Raw genomic sequence first — 19,925 nt, forward strand, 5'->3', positions numbered from 1 at the left:
AAGTGTGTGATCTGGGTGGCCTGGTTTCATTTCGGGTAGAAAGAAGATGTTAACAAAGAAGAGGGAAAAGACAGGAACTGCTAGCCCAGACGAGTCCCTGAAGCCTCCTAATGACACATGTGATTCACAGGCTGCAAGTGGCCGGTCTGGACTTGCTGGTCAGCTTGACTTCGCTCCGTATTTGGACTCCATTAAAAATGACCTCACATAAACAAAAACTAAAGTAAACATGTACATGGAAAGTAGGTTTGAGGGGAAGTAAATTCAGTAATCAAAATCTTGTTTGTTCATAGCAGAACTTGCATCAAAACAATTGTTTCCTTACAAACTTATCCAAACTTATCCTGTGTTTTTGAAACCTGGATCATTTGGTCTGTTTGGCCAAGGTGATTTTTGTGTTTTTGTGAATGAAACCTTCTAGACTTAGTCAGACTCTAAGTGCTGTTGATCATTCTTTTTTGGTTTAATGAACTCTTAAATCTTCCTCTCCACCCCAGCCCTTGACCCTCAGACTAAAGTTGGACCTGGAAATGTTTTACATACAATGACTAAATTTGAAAGAATGCTTTGTTGGCTTTTTTTTTTTTTTTTTTTTGGTCGTCCTTTTTTGACTCAGTCTTTTAGGTACAAATACATCATTTAAAGATATTAGAAGTTGATCTTTTTGGAAAGCAGACTTCTGAGGTGGGGTGTAGCCAAAGCTGTGGTAGCAGAGACCAAGTAAAAGAAAACTAGGCGTTCCCCCTTTCTATTTCCCTTGGCCTCATGCCTCGCCCCCCAATCCTGTCTTTTCCCGCCATGGCCCACAAGTAAGCCGAAGCTTAAGTTCTGGAGCTTCATGTCAACAGCTGTAATCCTGTTTCCAGCCCCCATGCCTTTGCTTTGATGGAATGAGGAACAGCACACCTTAGGTGAGATAATTTTGGTAATAAGCCAGTTCTTGAGCAAGTGGGCGTCTTTCTGATTGAGAATGAGGGCAGGTAGAAGGGAGGGAATGGTAACAGGATGGGACTAGGGCAGAGCAGTGGGGGAGACAGAACGGTCAGTGAGCAAAACACGGAAACGCAGACAGGGGCTACGTAAACGGGAATCAGTGAAGTCCTGGCTTATAAATTCTTAGCAGAAATGGTCTTGAGGAGTCAGCACTTGTCTTAGCAAGAACCAGTGAAGCCAAACTAACCTCATTTCCTTTTCTGCTGGGGTTATGGGATTAGTCGATTAAAGGAAGGTTGTAGATATGGTTTATATAGATTTTAACAAATTATTTGACCATGAGTTTCAGGGGACTGTAAGCTCCACGAGGGCATAGTAGTAATGCAGTAAGTATTTGTTGGATAAATAAATATAGCGGTTAGGTTACTAGCCACTGGAGGTATCCAGCCGTAGGTTGAGAGAGTCATTTGGCTCCATGATCGTAGGGAGGATACCAGTACCCAGAAAGGGATTGGACTGGTTTCTCCCAACCCTGACAATCTGTGCCCACCCTGGGAAAATGCTGTTCTGGAAAGCTGTTTTAACCATTTGGAAGCTCGGCCATAACCTTGACTTGGGGAAGCACTGCTTTGACATCGTCTGAGCAGTCAGCTTCAGGCTTTGGGCGGGCTGTCTCATGACTGCGTATTGGCTTTTTTTTTTTGGTGGTGTTTCTCTCTGGTCTGTGCACAGCAAAGGGCAAGGCCGTGGGAGACAGTTTTTAAAGTCACCGTCTCAAAAACAAGTGGAAGAGGAATTGCTTACTCATCAGCCTGACTGCTGGCCCGAATCCAGAGCTATTTACCAGCACGGCCGGGCCTTGAAGCTGCATGCCCCGGCGACGTTGAGTGAATGCACTCTCGCACCCTAGGTGCCTGGAACCGAACCGGCAGGGACATCGTCCTCTGCTCTTGCACTCCCTGGGCTGGCTGGCCAGGCTCTTCTGCCTGCATGCTTCTCCTGCCCCTGCGGCTCCTCCACAGCCCTCAGGACCGTGCTGCACAGAAGGAAGTAGGGAGAAAAAAAGCCAAATGTAACACAGGACCCTGGGATGCTCTCAGAGGCTGTTGCATGAGGAAGCAATATAGTATTGTCACTTGCAGCTTCCTTAAGACGCACAGCGGTCTTCCTCATGACCAGCTGCCTGTCTGCTGCCAACTCCCTCAGGCGTTTCCGTGCGGCTAAGCAGTGAGCCAAAAGCAAACAAAAGTCATGGCAGATACTTGATGGTTTAATCCATCATGCTTAGCGTCACTAAGCATCAGGGCAAGATACGAGTGTGGAGCAGGGGGTCAGTGGGAAAGGTGTGTCCTGTCGGACCGGCAGGAGAATCTTCTAGAATTGTTGGGGGTGTGTTTATGAGTGAGGAGACCCAGCAGTGAGGTAAACAAGCCTAGGATTCTGTTCCAGAGAGAGCCAGGGAGCCTGGAAGAGAAGCTGGGAAGGAGTTTCCACGTATAGATACGGAATGAGATGGTTCACAGGTGAGGTTGTCCTGGTCTGACTTGGGGGGTCCCTTCGGGGGAGCGTCCTGTTTGCTGGTTCTGTGGTGGAGGACGTGACCCCTGAGCCCCTCATTGGCAGGGGAGTTCCTGAACCAGCAGACTTCTCAGGGGGTGGATATAATTCTAGACCTGGGTCTGGCGTGGCACACGAAGGGCATTGGGGAAGGGATTTGAATGATCTCAACATATTTTGTAATTGAAATCAACATAACGAGGGTTTGAGAAGCAGCCGTGAAGGAAAACAAACTCGTTTTCCTTCCTGATGGCCGAGGAGTAGACCTGTCCCGTGGCCTCGGCCACCGAGCCCAAGTGGTGTGCGGTGGGAGGGAGGACGAGCGGATTTCCCCTTAGCATCATCTGCTGTCCTCACGGGCAGCTCCCAGGCCCCTGGTCAGCGGGAGTGGAAGAAACTTAGAAGGAGGCGAATCTCCCCAGCTCAGGGCCAGCTGTTTTCTGGAATCGAGGTTGGGGTGAGCGTTTTGCCTTTACTTCTAAATGATCTTCAGGGCCAGGAGTTTCCTGGTTCACCTGGTGGTAGTCCTCTTACAGAATCACCCTGTTGGTCTCACCACCTTTTGAGAAAACCAGGGCCGTATTTAGAATGTCTGCCTGGAAGCCAGTGCAGGTTGATGAGGGAGGATGCGAAATTGTATCTTGTTTACTGAAGGGGTCCATGTTGTCTCTGAAATGCAGGTGAAGCCCTATAATGTTTATGTCACAGTTGCCTACCCACCAGACACAGACACCCCCGGGTTTGCAGAAGAAAACAAAACCAAGGTAAGTATGCCTCGCTGTGCCCTGTTTCGAGTTTTGAACATAGGAAACCCCTTTTGCCATTTTCTGTCTTTCCACCCTTCGGCCTGGGGGCATTTTCATCAGTCAGAAAATTGAGTTCCTTTCAATTTATGTGCTTGCAAGAGGCCTCCGAACTTTCTGGAACTTTCATTTGGAATCTTGGAGGATGTAGCCCTATTTTCAAAGGCCATTTTTGCTAAGAATCTTCAAGCTTTATTGAATTAATAAGGTGTTTGTTTTCTGATTAACAGTACAGCTTGTATTTTAACTAACAAGATAATACTCTTTAAAAATAATATTTTCTCCCCTGGCCTTAAATACATTTAGACACCTGAAATGGTTGCCGATACATTGTCTCTACGCGGGGGTCTAATGGGTGCCTAAGACTTAACATTTCCAAAACAAAACTTGCAATTCCCTCTCCTTCCCCCCTTATTATTTTCCATCTCATTACCCGGCGCCCACCATTCCCCCAGCTGCTCAGGCTGGAAACCGCGAGGCCAGCCTTGATTCCTGCTCTCACACCACACATCCAGCTGACATGCACATCCTCTGGGCTCTGTTCTCAGAATTTATCCCAAATCGGACCTTTTTTTTAAACTGCAAATATCACTACCATCCCAGCAGTGAGAACCACTGATATTTTTGCCTGAACTGCTCTCATGGTCTTCAGCCTGGTCTGCCTGCTCCTTTTCTTACCCCGCTGGAGTCTGTTCTTCATAAAGTAGCTAGTGATCCTTTTAAAGCCCAAGTCGGGTCTTGTCACTCCCCTGGTCAAACCCCTCTTGTGTAAAAAAAAAAAGCCAAAAAACAAAACTTAAAAAATCCCCCAAAAGATCAAAACCTCCTGTACAGCACAGTCCTGTAGAATGTTCTAGAATGGTGGAAATGGTCCTGCACGCTCCTGTATGGTGGTCACATTGTGGCTGTTGAACATTTGCAGTGCAGCTAGTGGGACCAAGGCACTGAATTTCTAATTTTATTTCATTTTAAGTAATTTAAAGTTAGAATTAAATAGCACATGTTGGTGTTGGCTGTGTATCAGAGAGTGCAGCTCCCCTAGCTCCCAGCGTGCCTGGAATACAATCCAGAGGCCTCGAGCCTTTTGGGTCCCGCACTGTCTGGACCTCGGCCACCTGCCCTCAGCATTTTCTCCTCTCCTTGGCCTTAGCCACACCGGAGCCCCGTCTACTCCTTGAGCTTGCCTGGCCTGTTCGCACCTGTGGGCTTTGCCTTTGCCATTCTCTCTCTGGATATTCAAATGGATCTTCCTCCTGTGTTTCTTTCCATCTCTGTACAGCCTTCACCTTGGAGAGGACTTCCCTGACCCTCTGTTATCTCAAGTATCCTTCCCATGAGATGTGAATCCTCTTCCCTGGCCTTATTTTTCTCTATAGTGTTCATCACCTCTGGACATTAACATTAATACAGTGACTGTCAGTCATCCTGAGCTGAATGCCAGCTCTGCACTTTGTTCAGATGAACCTGCCTTGACACGTGGTAGGCACTCTCTGAGCAAACAAAGTGGAGGAGGAAGGAATCAATCAGAACTTATCCCCTTGAACTTGGTATTGATGTGTTTTCTTCTCTTTTATAGTGATGCTTAGTAAGTGTGAATCTGCACAGCATAAAAATTGGCACTTATGCTCCATGGGCTGTATATTTGCAAAAAGATGTTTATGATTTAGAAGCTTTTTCTCCTATTCATTTCTCCTTGGCGCTGCCTCTTAAAAATTACTACTATTTCAAAGAAGTAAATTTAAGCCAAATGCCCTGTTCTAGAATAAGGGGAATCTGCTAAGCAGATTTGCAACATTTGGTAAGTGGTCTTTTAGGCAGAAGCCAAAGCTGACAAAGGATGGTGATTTCCCTGTGAAGATTTGATTTTGTTGTTAAATTGGGGTTTTTTGTTTTTCCTCCACTAAAATGTCGGGCTGACTTCTTTGGGTAAATAAAATTCTACCTTGATCTGCAGGTCCCATAGGGGGCGCCATAATACCTTTAAATCTCCTGAGTATCTGGCCACACATGGTTATGTTAGCCTGGGGGGTCTGGAAGAATCAAATGTTGGCACCTTCAAAAGGGCTTTTCTGTTAATTTAGGTTCATCAAGAAACACTTGACTTTTATGAGCACTATGCTCTTCTATTTTAAGAAAATATGTTCTGGTTTTTATTTTATTTTATTTTTTCAAGCCTACATGGTAAATAAAATTTGTTTCATGCCATTTAAGGCTTAAGTTTTGAAACTTCTAACTGAAACTCCCTTCTAAAGAATTTTTGAGCACATGTGTTGCATGTCGCTCCAAAGAAGATTTTTTAAAAATGAAAATAAAGACAGGGCAGGGTATTTTTTTTCATTTTTTAAACTTAAGCTCTGATGGTCCTCATTGGAACCGAGACACACATCCCACAGAGAGTAGCTGGGCCCTCCTTGTCTTGCTTCAGCTACTGGGCTGAATTTTATACAGTAACCAGTAATCAGTAAACTGATTTGAAATCTAGATAGAGCTAATTCTAAAAACAGGAATCAGTTCAAAGGTAGAAAACTGGAATTATGTATAAATTGGGGGAGGAGGGCTGTAAAATTATTTTTTAATTCGGTGGGCAGTAATGGTATTGATATGTCTATTTTTTTCACCTTTAGCCTTTGGAGACTCGTCTTATTTCAGAGACCACATCTGTTTGCAAACCAGAACAAGTGGCCAAACAAATTGTTAAAGATGCCATAGTAAGTAAAATCCTTGTTTCCTTTTATTAATAGTTAACATTACTGTATTTACAAAAAGATATTTTTCTCAGGGCTTATTTCAAAATATAAATTATTGGGGTTATTTGGTCAGTTAAATTCATCATATCTAATATTAGATTGTACTTTTCTTCCCTTATTGATTCCATGTTGATTAGTAGGTTCTGGAAAGTAGTAATATATCTTAATCTTAGGAACAGATTGATCAGTCTGAGAACTTTGGTTCTTTGAAAGGAAAATGAGACTTAACCTGTGATGTGTAAACGGTATGTACTATATACTGTATACAGCATGTTGTCCTCTTCTTTCCTGCAGTATTTTCAGTTTGAGATTATTTTAGGTGTCTTACTGCCAGATGTGTTGATTAAGGATTTTTCTTTCACCTTCCTGCTTCCCAGTATCCTTTTCCCAAATGTTTACTAGTAAGAAAGTGCCACAAGCCCACTGGGCCATCATCCTGTCAACTCAGCTAATGCACTTCCAGGCTACTGAGTTTATTCAGAGTCAAAAATGGTATTTTTAGAAACCAGGTGCTATTCTGTAGGACAGCGTATGTGCCACAAGCTTTTTGGCAACATTCCCATTAACCCACATGCAGAAAAGTATACATGTACAGGGGATGTCTGTAAACCTTAGGACCCGCTGAATTTAGGAAATTTGGGGACGATTGGAACGAGAAGCGTCAGGAGGCTGGGCCTTGGCCTGGAAGGAACGTCTGTGCCGTTGCATGTTCAGGCCGAACCGAGCAGAACACAGGAAGCATCGAAGGCTATTAAAATATCTGCAGACGTGGGGAGAACTTTGCCCTGATTGTGTTCAAAGGCATAGAAAGAGGGCACCAGCGGGTTGGGCGGACTTTGTTTTTCCTGCTTATCTCAAGTCAAAGCAAACACACTCCATGTTTTTAATGATCTGAAGCAGCTCGTCGTATTTTGGCAGGATTCATTTAATCTGGCGGTTCTCACGCTTTTTCATCTCTTGACTCTAAAGTTGTCGACAACCCCAGAGAACTTTTGTTTCCATGGGTTATACTTATCAATATTTGCTGTATCACAAATTGAAACTGCGTCATTTTAAAAATATGTATTCATTTAAAATAACAATGATAAATCCATTATATTTTAATGAACATTTTTTATAACAAAAATTATTTTTCAAAACAAAATTTAGTGAGAAGGGTGGCGTCGTTTTACATTTCACTGGTTCTTTAATGTCTATGTTAATAGAGGACAACTGGATCCTCATAGCTTCTGCATTCCGTCTGCTGTAACATGTTATTTTGAATGAAGGATATGAAGTAGATCTGGCCTTACAGAGACATATAGTTGGAAAAGGAAGGAATATGTTATAGGCTTCTCAGATAATTGTGCACATTCTTATTTATTTATTTTTTGGGGGGGACATAAAACCTAAACTGGATGAATAGTAGTTTCTTAAAGGTTAGTTGCAACGTGAAATTGAAACTCTATCAATGAACTTCTTGTTCTCTGTTACATGAAAATCCATTGGTCTGCCTTGCACTTTGAATGTTTTGTACCCATTCATGGTTTTGTAACATTATGCATTAGTCATTTGGAAAATATGGATTCCCTGAGTTATCAAAAAAATGACATTCATTACTGTCACTGCTGATCTTATTATAAAAGTCTTTCTGTATTGGGAAGCTGACAGTCTCAAAATGACAGATATACATTTTCCCAATTCTTAATTTTTCCTTGAAATCTCAGATTTGAACATTGATCACAAAAGCTGCCAGTTTTCCTTGACGTGACAGTCCTTTCATTCATTTTCTGCGAAGTATCTTCCAGATAACCGTGTTTGAGTAACCACAGATTGTCAGTCCATGGTTCTTGCATGTAAAAATAGTGTTCTGCAGAAATAGCAGGACCTTTCCTGACTTACACGGTTGGAGGAGGGCTCTTCTTCAAGGCATCTGTCCCCTTCCATGTGGATTTGTCACACAGAATATTAAGACGTGTCCTCAAGGGTTGAGATTTAACAAAACGATTAATTTTACTGCTTTGTCAGGGCATTTTTAAGCAAAACTGACATTTAAAAATTTTTTGGAGATTTAAACAATTTCTGTTTTCTTTGTGTATTTATTTATCACTGCAAGTGTGTGTGGCAGTGGAGAGGCACCACCAGTGTGGTCTGTGCTAATGAGACAGCAGTTTTGCCCGTCAGTGCAAGTGTCACTGGGTGAAAAAGGCATTTAACGTCTTAGTATCATCATGACAATCGTTTTGTCCTCGTGGAAGGGTCTCAGGACACTCAGGGTCCATGGACCCACGTTTTGAGAAGTGCCTGTCCAGCCATCCCAGCCCATCTGCTGAGGCCACGTTCGTCTCTGAGCTGGGACATGTGCTTTGTTACCCTCTCTTCCTACCTGAAGTGAACAGACACACGTCATTGTTTCCAATGTGATTGAGTTGATTCCTTCCCATGTCGCTACTATTGCCTCTGTCTTTTCTTTTCCTTCTATTTTAGCAAGGAAATTTCAACAGTTCCATCGGCTCAGATGGGTACATGCTCTCATCCCTGACCTGTGGAATGGCTCCGGTAACTTCCATCACTGAAGGGCTCCAGCAGGTGAGCTGAGCTGTGTTCTTAGGCCTCCGGACAGATGGACACACAGACAGACAACAGGCGCCTCTCAGTGAACCTCAATGAGAAAAGGCTAAAGGAAGACATAACAACTTTACATGAGGATGTGAAGAATTTTTATTGAAGTATCAACTTTTTTCTTCCTTTACCTGGGAGAAGTAAAAAGGAAGTAGGTTAAAGCTGTAACTTGAGGAATTTAGTCTGGGAAGAAGACTTTCATGCTGGGTACTGTGGATATAGAGAGAAAACACTGTCTCTGCTATTGGGGTGTTAATCTGGGTTCTCCTCTGAGAATCACTCATCTTCTGTGTTTGAAAAATGGAAATCTCTGTCACTAGGGGGATGGGGTGGACTTGCCTAAAAGTCCTAGGATATTAGACTGGAACACTTTCCTGTGAGTCAGGCCACAGAAGCTTAGGGAGATAAGTCAGGGATTCAACGTAATCCCTGCCCTCACGGAAATTATAGTTTGTCCAGAACACACACAAAAGTTAACTGCTCCTTGATGAGCCAGGTGCCGTGTTTGCTACTGGAGCATCAGAGGTAAGGCAACCTCTCTGACCTCAGGGGGCTTGCAGTCTAGAGGGAGAGACTGATAAGAATGGTGAGGCTAGTACAGTGCAGTGTAATGAGAGTTATAACAGAGGGATTGCTCTAGAAAGACCAAGCCGAGGATGATGGAGGGTAGGAGGAGGGCAGGGAGGGGTGGGAAGGCCACTGAGCAGGGGCTGCCCCCACTAGTGGGCAGTTGATGACACAGCGCTACACGATGTGCAGTCGACCACGTCCAGGCGGAAAGTCCCCGGGACTTAGGTGTTGATTTTCCTCCCTCTTCTCTTCTCACTCTGATTCTCTCTTAAGAGTAGACGCTAGGGACTTCCCTGGCGTGGTTCCCTAGTGGTTAAGACTCTGCTCTTCTGCTGCAGGGGGTGCGGGTTCGATCCCTGGTCGGGGAGCTAAGATCCTGCATGCCGTGCGGCCAAAAAAAGAAAAAAAAGGACGAGACACTACATTTCTTTTAGATGTTTTCCCTGGGCTGCGACTTTACGTCTGAAGTTCAACACGTCCACAGGAAGACTTTATAGTATTTTCCCCAGCATCCTGCCCCCTGCCTTCCGTCACCAGCTCTGTGTTCCCTGTCCCCGTGATCAGTGTTCACGTTCACTTCCGAGACCAACCAGAAGCGGGCGTGTCATCGCCCACCCAGCTTCTCCTGCCCCTCACGTCGGGGGGGCCGCTCTGTCCCCCGGCCCTCTCGTCCTGGGTCGGCCCACTTTCCTGGCCCTGTCGCTGCTCCTGCAGCTCAGACCAGGACACTCCGTGCTTGAGGCTCTGTGCGCCAGAGGTTGTGAACTGGGGAGCCACATGCCTGTGAAACGTTCTGTTTGGTCCACCTGCTATGAGCGTGCGTGTGGAAATAGAATAGTTTCAAAATTAGATTTACGTTCAAAGTCGAGATTTCGGACTTCTCTTGGAGACCCAGCAGCCCAGGGTCTGCATTCTCACCTGGCGTCACCAGCTGGCACGGGTGCACAGGACACAGACTCCCAGCCCCTGTGGCACGGCCCTCTGACCTCTGGCCCTGTCACCCCCTCTTCCTTCTCCTCCTGCCCTTCCTCTTCTTTCTGCTGCTTTGTCTTCGTCCCTCCATCCCCACTTTCCTTTGACCAACTTCCAACCTTCCTTCAAGGTCTCATCTTAAACGTTGCTTTTTCCAGAAATCTCCATGACTGGGTTAAATGCCTTGGACTCACGCCTATTTTAGCCTCTTATTATGCTGTAGTATAATTGCTTTTTTGTGTGTTTTTTTTTCATTCCCTTAAGTTTAAAAAAAAAATAATTGACTTTGTTTTTTAGAGCAGTTTTAGGGTTATAGAAAATGTGAGCGGAAATTAGTGAGTTCCTGCAGACCCTCTCTTCCCCTCCCCACCCCCATTATTAACATCTTGCGTTAGTGTGGCGCACTGTTGCAATTGATGAGCCAGTATTGATACATTATTACCAACTGAAGCCCATAGTTTGCACTAGGGTTTATTCATGGCGTTGTCCATCCATCCTGTGGGTTTTGACAAATGTAGAGTGACATGTATCCACCATTATAGTGTCATACAGACTATTCACTGCCCTGACATTCCCCTGTGTCCACCTATTCATCCCCCACTCCCTCCTTCTGAACCCCTGGCAACCATTGATCTTTTTACTGTCTCCAGAGTTTGCCTTTTCCAGCTTCCCTTTGGTTTTTACATTTTTCAAAATTATCCTTGCGCACACTTCAGAGAATCAAATCGTTTTTAAGACTCATTATGAGAAACAGCAAACCCTCACCCCATATCCCGCGTTTCACCTTTCTCAGAAGCAGTCAGGCTGTCCTCTTAGCTGGACCTTCTGACCTTCACCTCCTTATCTCTAGGCAGATACTTACGTGGCCGCTTCCACTTGATTTCTCAGTTCGGGATCAGGTATTAATTAGCTCTGCTCTGAAGGATGATGAGGATGGAGCGCTCCTTTTTTCACCCTGTTCGACCTGCTCACACCCGCCTCTCCTCCATCCCCACCCTCCCTTTTTAGTGATATTGTGATTTTGGTTAGATCTGTATTGAGATAACCATCCTTAGGGCTATTTAAATGCTATTCACAGCTGAGCTCTGTAATGCACATAACTCATTTTCCTTTCTTATACAACCTTTTGTTTTCCCCGAAACTATTGTTGGCCTTTTTTATGTATTATTTCTGTGTATTATTCATAATGACTGTCTTCATCTCCTCTCAGAAATATCAGATACTCTATCAGTTTCACCACTGGAAGGAATGCCTCCTGGTGCCTCCTGACCTGCCTGTCAGGACTGGCTGCCCCCAGTCAGGTGCTTAGCTGACCCCGGCCTCCCCTTCACGGTCATCCTGGGGGACCCCTCTGCCTCTCTTGGGTATTGGGTCCCCTGCCTTCTGCATCACAGGATATTGCCTTTCTTTGTTGACACCGCTCTCTTTGGCTGTTTACCTCTTCTGGTAGCTTCCTAAAAAAAGGGTGCTTGGGAGGCAAATTTTTTGAGGCTTTGTGTATCTGAAAATATTTCTCTTTGTAGTTTTATGCCTTTTAAAATTTCCACTTACAGGTGTTGTACTGAGAGTTCTTTAGTGGAAAGAGTGAAAATTAATGGATATGGTTAATTGCTGTCTTAACCCTGAAATAGTAATTGCCTTTTTTCAGTTGGTTGTCTGCCCTGGTGTGGAGTGAGCTGGTGGAGGCCGGCACCGGTCTTTCTCACCACGGTGCTCTCAGCGCCTAGAGTAGGGTCTGCCTTTTATGATCAGAACATAAACCTTAAACCAAAAAGCCTTGATGGTAGTTTGGATATTTGAGGTGCTGCGCTGGATCTACCCTAGCTCAGAGAACCCCAAGACGACTAAGAATCCCTATTTTGTTCTTTGTATAATTTGCATATATTAACTGGACAAATGTTTTGTCGTTACCTGTCTGGCAGGCCCTGTGCTGTCCAGTGGCTCAGAGCAGACTACTTCTGTTCTCTGTGTTCTGCTGGCACTTACGAAGTTTTCATTATACGTACTTATCCTTGGAGCAGATTGGAAGATGCGACTTAGAAACTATTTGTCAGAGACATATCCTAAAATCCCTTGAAATGGATGATTGTGTCGTCCTGTTGCATGAGCTCAAAGGTCTCTTTGTCTTGCAGGTAGTCACCATGGGCCTCTTCCGTACGATTGCTTTGTTTTACCTTGGAAGCTTCGACAGTATAGTTCGTCGCTGCATGATGCAGAGAGCGAAATCTGAAATTGCAGACAAAACTGCCTAATTCTTATCCCTTGGAAAAAGACTTTCTAAATAATTTGACCAGCTTGCTGCTAAACAGGACGCAGTTTTTGGCCTGCAGACATTCATGTCTTGCTTTCGAATCTGTGAGATTGGACCAGTGCTCTTCAGAAACCTGGCTGCAAGCAGGGGGATAGACGTTCAACTCCAGAGAATATTATTAATACTATGCAAATTTGGAGCAGGAGACCACTTGATTCTCCGAGGCGGAGAAGTGATGGTAAGGGAATTCATAGCGTGTGAGCAGGGTAAAGGACAGGATTCCAGAGTGATCACTGAAATTTTTTTTCTATTTATTCTTTTTTTCCCCGGTAGAGATCAAGTCCAGAAATGTACTTTCCAAGCACTTTTTTAACCTTTCATGAGAGGCAGTTTGTGGGTTTCTGGGGCCTTTTTTTTTTCTTTTTTCTTTTTTTCTTTTTAACTTGGTGTATTTTATTCCAGATGCATTTTATACATTGCCACTGTGTCTGAGTGCATAGTAACGTCCCTCATTTACTCTGTTGCTGGTGGACTCTCGTGGCTTCTTTCTCTTTGATCCCATAAAACTACAAGGGGGATGGGAGAGGGCAATGCAGTGGAACAAAGGAGATAAATATTTTCCAGTCGGAAAAAATAATGCTTTCTTGTCTTCTTTAGACTCAAATACTTAGGGCACTGTTCATTTTTCGTTCACCGGGAAAGGCAGGCTCCTAAAATGTTTTCTGAAGAGAAGTCAAATCTTAGAAGCTTAAAAGTTTACAATTTCTTCAGTAGCCATGATGACCTGAAGCTCACCCATTCCATTGTAGCGTCTTATTCTTCCCATGTCTTCCTTTCCAATTTTGCTTATACTGCTATAATATTTTTGTAAAAAAAAAGAGAAGACCAGTTTTTTTTGACTTGACTTTTTAAATTAATGAATGAATTTATTAAAGCAAATGAAAAAATTAGAAAGCGTGACCTTCGTCTCCTCGTAGCATATATGTAGCTTTTAAGAAAGGCTGATGATAGCATGTTTCAGTTTTATTCATTAAGAAAAAAAATGTAGGACGGCAAGGCTGATGTTGAAGATACTCGTTTTTGAAATAAAATGACCACCCTGTTCTTTCTGTGACTCTCCCACTGACCCTGAGGACATCCTCTTTGTACCACATGTTAAGAAAGCCCAGCCATCACTCTCACCGTAGAGACCTGGAAATCCTGTTGGTCCCCTGAGTGTTGTTTCGAGATGCCAGGCTCCGTTGTCCGTTGGTTGGATTTCCACAGCAAGTGCCTCTGATGAGTTTTAGCCACCGCTACCTGCTTCGCTCTGTCATTGTATGTGTTCCTCCGACTTGAGGGCAGTCACCTCCATTGTAACGCTGTGTCCCCTCCCCTTTGCATACACAGTAAGTTTATACATTACCACCTTCCAGTTCCTTTTGGTGAGAAAAGACCACAGCTTTTGAAGAAGAAACTTTTTTTTATTGTTTAAAAAAAAACACAAAAGACTGTTTTGGTAACAATACAAAACAATACAATTCTACAAAAGATTAAAGACCTAAAAATTATTGCAAATCTTTTTTGCTTTTGAGTTTTTGAACTCTTGACTTTAAAATGACTTAATTTTTACAAAGTAAGATGTCTAATGGCTTTAATCCATGGTGTCTGTTTAAAAGACATGAGAATGGCACATTTTCAAACACTGACAAAGACAGAAGAAATTATTATTTAATATATAAGTTGCTTGGGATGACTTCATTGCAGTTTATGGGGGTGGTTTGAACCCATAATGGTTTCATGAATCTTTCAGCCTTAGAGAGCCGTCGTCTGCAAAGTTGAGTCATATCGGGCAGCCTCTAAAAGGGAGTAAAGGCTGTGTTTTCCTAATTCACGGATACAAATTAATAGCTGGGTGCTTCTCAATTTTATTCTTTTCTCATAAATGTTTCTTGAATGTTGGCACCTTCTACTGAAGGTCTATATTAAAATCTAGTCCCAGGTGATGCCTCATTTAATAAAATTAACTATTTTGCAATAGTTATTTCAATATACATTTCTCAAGGTATCCTCAGAGAGAGCACTGTGACTCCAGGTCATCTACTGCCTGAACAAATTTACAAGCCCCTGTTCCACGGCGGGGAGATATCCCCAATCCAAATGAAGCTCAGGCATGAGAGCAGATTTGTGGAGGTTATAGTATCAGGGAATGGGCTTCTTTGTCAGAGATGGCAAAGGTCTACATTCTTGTAACCAAAAAGCTTTGAAAACTGAGGTGTTCCTTTTTTTCTTCCTAAATTTGGTGCCATAATTCATTTGATAGCAAAACCTGACTTAGTGAACTGACTTGAGATTATTATAGTTTTTATTTATGCCACTCCATGGGCTGTTTATTAATTTTGTCTGAAGAGATACCAATGGGTTTGACTTACAGGGATTGCCCCAGACTCTGTGGAGATGTTTTGTAATATCCAGTATATGCCCCATATTACCTTTTTAAATGCAAAAAAAAAATGATGAATTCTGAAACACATCTGGCCTGAAGGGTTTTGGATGAGGGATTGTAGACACTTCAGCAGCATCACATAACGATCTGGCTTCATCCAAAACATGAAAATATTACAAGGCAAATTCTATTTTTTATCTTTTTTGGCTCAATTCTTGTACAACCTGTTTTTATACTGACTTGCTTTTTTGTTCAGGGGAAGAAGAGAAAGCCTGAGTCAGATTGTTAGGGAAACTATTGGCTTTTTTTTTTTTTTTTTTAAGGATTGCATTGATTCAACACTTTCTATTGTACCCAGAAGTGGGTATGTCTTACTTGTGGCAGAAGAAGGTCAATCATAATTCTTTTGAAATGTGGGTTCTCTGTATGTGAGACATAGGTTATTGTGTGAGTTTCAGTTCCAAGTGTCTGCCTCTGCTAGGTTGGGGTGTACTGTTTCATTATAATGTATTTGTGAGTATATTTATTTTAAAATGCTTAACATTATTCAGCCTTAGACATTCCAAAATATGTTCAAGGACCCTCTATCATTCAAAAAGGTATAAAAACAATTCTCATTTATTTTTACAAAAACAAAGTCAAGAGAGTTGTTCTTTATATTTTAAAATTTAATTTTCACACCTGAAAGGAGAAGAAATTAAAAATGCTGTTAGTGATGGCCCCTTTATACGAACACATATATGTTTAATTATGTCTCTATTTGGATCTGTTAAACCATATATTGTTGATTCTTAGAAGTAAAAATTTGAGAGACCATTTCTAATATTTAGATGACAAGAGCATTTTGATCATAGTTGCTTAGATGCAAAGAATTGTATGTCTTTGTCTTTCTAGAAGAAGTCAATACCATAATAATTTTTTTTCTTACTGAATTGTATCATCAACAGATTTCATTTTATTATATCATATTCCAATTTAAATGTGTCTTAACTCACTTGAGGATACTTAAAAGATTCATATTTTTGACATAAAATGTTTTGAATCTTTCTCATTTCCTTATCTTCTTAGTGACTCAGCTTTGAAAAAATACCTACTAACCATAACCTTCCGTATTCTGGACTAAATCTTGTTTAGTTCAGACCAGTGATGGCAGATTTGGTATTTTGAAGAGGAGGTAATAGCTATTATATTTTACACTTGCTTGATGTGACAACTCTAAAGACATTTTTCAACTGATAAGAGTGCATATGGCTATTTTGATATATATTAGAACCTGTGTTTGCTACTTTAGAAGCTTTTGTGGCAGAATTGTAACCTGATTTTCATATCTTGTATTTCTGAATCACAACAAGAAATAAATGGGGAACACGCTTTACAGATTCAAAAACTTCTTTTTTAGAAATGTCCATTTTTTTAAAGAGATGTTTAAACAAAACAGAAACCTCTTTCATAATGTTATCCTAACCTTGCATCTTAAACCCTTGACAAGGCTTGATTTATGTCATTTTTTAGGAAGTAATATTTTCACGGTAAGTATTTCGTATTCTGGGCCCTTGTTTCAAATATGTTCAGTGTTTGACTCCAATGTGGGATATATGAGTGAAAGAGTAAGAAATGTGGAATTTAAGAAAATTTCTTAAGTAATTATGTTTCATACACAAATAAATTGATTTCCCATACTTTAAACCTTCATATTCCAACAATGAAATATCTCCTAGACTCTTGAAGGGCATAGAAGAGAGATATGGGAAAGAACACGCCTTAATATTTCTCCGTCCTTAAACAGAAAAACTTTGGTCACGTTGAGAAGAGATGCCTTGGGTGTCTTGATTGGCAAACTTAACCTTTCTTTAAATTTGAGCAACTTATATATGTAAATGGCATAGGATATCACTTCTATAATTTTTTATGTTTGGACGTTTAAAAAGAAAAACATTTCCTGACTTCTGTTCCACTCCTGATTTTATACACCCCATTTTTCCTCCTTCAACATGTATTTATTGAGTGCCTGTGACGAGCTCGGTATCCAGGCGCCAGGGATATGGCTTTGCATAAACAATCTGTCCCTCCCTCGTGGCGATTACATTTCTTGTTTATTTCCCTCCCCCCTTCTTCATCCCTCTGAAGGCTCTTACAAGTCTTAGGAGAGGAAGGGGAACCACTCCCCATTCCTTTCTTCAGGCCTCTGAATTTTATGCCACAATTATTTGAATGCCAGGCACTATTCTAGGCTGGGAATGCACAAAGGCAAATATGGTCCCTGCCCTCAAATAGTTTATAATCTAGGGAGAAAAACACATGTCAGAAATTACATGGTGATCCAACAATAGCTATGATTAAGGTACCATAACATTTGAAAACGTAACCTGTGCTAGTCACTGTTGAGTGCTTTGCATTTAACTCATTTAAATCATCCACTAACCCTACCAGTGGTACATTTATATCCCCATGTTATAAATGAGGGCACAGGCACAGAGCGGTTATAAGCAACTAGGTCAAGGTCGCAGCTGCAAAGCGATGAAGCCAGGATCGACACCAGTTTTCTGTCTTTGAAGCTCCTAGCCTCCGTACGAAACCTCTTCTAATGGCATAAGTGGAATCCTAGGACTGCCCAGGATAGTCGGGGATGATCTCACAGGGAGAAAGTTGTTGAGGTAAACCTTGGGGAATGAGTATGAATTTGCCACAGGAAAGTCGGGTTCCTTTCAGGGAGATGAGCAGATGTGCAAAGGCAAAAGACATGCGAGATCTTGGCGTATTCCAGAAAGCACATGGAGGTGATGTAGCTACAAGAAGGAAAAGTTGGGCTTTCCTGGTGGCGCAGTGGTTGAGAGTCTGCCTGCCAATGCAGGGGACGCGGGTTCTAGCCCTGGTCTGGGAAGATCCCACATGCCGCGGAGCAACTAGGCCCGTGAGCCACAATTACTGAGCCTGCGTGTCTGGAGCCTGTGCTCCGCAACAAGAGAGGCCGCGACAGTGAGAGGCCCGCGCACCGCTATGAAGAGTGGCCCCCGCTCGCCGCAACTAGAAAAAGCCCTCGCACAGAAATGAAGACCCAACACAGCCAAAAATAAATAAAAGTAAATAAATTTTTTTTTTAAAAAAAAAAGGAAAGTGGAAGGATTGGGTGGGTGTCCAGGGGGTGGGCTTGGGCCACATCATCCCATGCGCAGGAGTTGAGATTTCGGCCTCTGAAGAGCTTTGAGCAGAAATATGAAATGGCAAGATTTAGAAAGATCATGGTTCCCTTTGAAATTCAGGCGTTGCTGAGCCCTTGCGCCTTGGAATGAACATTTCTCATTAGTTTGGAAAAAAACGTATTAAGATAGAAGATAAACATATTGTTATGGGTTGAATTGTGTGTTCTCAAAAGATGTTGATGTCCTAATCCCCAGTACCTGTGGATGTGACCTTATTTGGGAATGGGGTCTTCATAGATATAACCAAGTTAAGATGAGGTTATTAGGGTCCTAATCCAATGTGACTGGTGACCTCATAAAAATAGGAGAAAACAGACACACACAGGGAGAATGCCACGTGAGGACAGTGGTACAGATCGAAGTGAAGCAGCTGCAAGCCAAAGATTGCCAGCCCCCAACGAGAGCTAGAAAGAGGTAAGGAAAGATTTTTCCCTAGAGCCTTCAGAGGGAGCATGGCCCTACTGACACCTTGATTTTGGACTTTGAGCTTCCAGAACTGTGGGAAAATAAATTTCTGCTTGAAGCCACCCAGTTTGTGGTACTTTGCTACTGCTGCTCTAGATAACAAACATATTAACCTTGATTTTTCTAAATGTGTTCATCAACAGTTAGTGTCTGGGAGATGCTGTGCTCTGTGCTAAAGAGCATAAGAGAATAAACATTAGTTATTGAACATAAGAATGTATATTCTTTGCCTATTTCCCCTCAATACTATGGTGTTTCATGTCAATCCAACAAGAGCAGTAAACATTTGAAACGTGTAAGACAAGTTCCTAATCTCAGTTGATTCACTTTAAATGTCAAGTCATTAATTTGAAAGGAAAAAATTGCCACGAGTGAGTTTATTGTGCTTTCCTTTGTAAACCAAACGTAAACATTATTTGCTGGCTGTTAAACTTGCGCAACAGAATGACTTACCTGCACTTCGTTGCTTGGTTTCAAAAGTTGTTGCTTAATGATTCCAAACATTGTTTTGAGGCTTAGGACCCACCAAAAATTAGCCAGGTGGGTTTTTCAGTTAAACCAAGGCTTGTTGGTTTAGATTTGGTAAAAGAGTTTCCTGATGAGGACAAAGATGGTTTGAGAGCACACAGTGGATTACTTGGATGCGATCACACTTACAGAAGAGGGGCTCTGGAGCATAAATGAGTCAGGAACAGTATTACTGTTAGTATTACTAACTAATACTAATAGGGAATTAGTATTATAATAATAACATTATTATATAATGTTTGCCAACAAAGTGTGTAAACCGTCTTAAAGCATATGGCCCTATTTAGCATAAGAGTTTCTAGTATTTAAGATACTTATGTCAATTATATCTCAATAAAGTGGGAAACAATAATGTAGAAGATACTTGAAATTGGAAATTCGTGTTTTGGATTGCTTATCTAGGCCTGTGAGATGTTATTTTTTAAGCAGTTCCTTTTTCTTTTATGCAGGCTATCTGCTTGTTTTTACTGTCCCTAGTCAGTTCATTTTGTTGATGGATTTATTTTCACATCAGTTTGCCTAAATGGTTTGGGGTCATGTTTTATATTTTTAACTCTTTCATCTTACCTATTAGTTGTCAATTCCCTCTCAGTAAACACTGTCTTTCTATCCTCGTTTTAAATAAAAATTTTAATAGTTGGGAAGATTTGATACATACCTATATTAAATATTAGTATTTATGTTCAGATTAGAATAATGTCCTTTTTGAATTTCATAAACTTCGGGAAGACTTATATTGGTGATGGATGAAGAGAACTTTCTGAATGATACTGTTAAACATCAACCAGTAGGTGGCAAAAACTGGCAATAAAAAGCTTTTTGTTTGGCAGATTGGAGAATAAAGAAGGGAAACACAGGCCTTTCAGACTCTTG

At 42.0% G+C, this 19,925-nt stretch overlaps 1 protein-coding gene across 1 annotated transcript in view; it reads left to right on the top strand.

The window, feature by feature from the left end:
- The window catches only part of KDSR (3-ketodihydrosphingosine reductase), a 38,093-nt gene extending 21,893 nt beyond the window's left edge, over positions 1-16,200 (top strand). Inside the window, exons 7-10 of the mRNA XM_061169761.1 lie at positions 3,171-3,254; positions 5,918-6,001; positions 8,507-8,608; positions 12,316-16,200. Of these exons, the coding sequence (XP_061025744.1) occupies positions 3,171-3,254; positions 5,918-6,001; positions 8,507-8,608; positions 12,316-12,435 (390 nt within the window). The 3' untranslated portion in view covers positions 12,436-16,200. The remainder of the gene's footprint in view (positions 1-3,170; positions 3,255-5,917; positions 6,002-8,506; positions 8,609-12,315) is intronic.
- Positions 16,201-19,925: the final 3,725 nt, after the last annotated feature.

Source organism: Eubalaena glacialis, chromosome 15 (genome assembly GCF_028564815.1).
Source record: "Eubalaena glacialis isolate mEubGla1 chromosome 15, mEubGla1.1.hap2.+ XY, whole genome shotgun sequence".
Lineage (NCBI taxonomy): Eukaryota > Metazoa > Chordata > Mammalia > Artiodactyla > Balaenidae > Eubalaena > Eubalaena glacialis.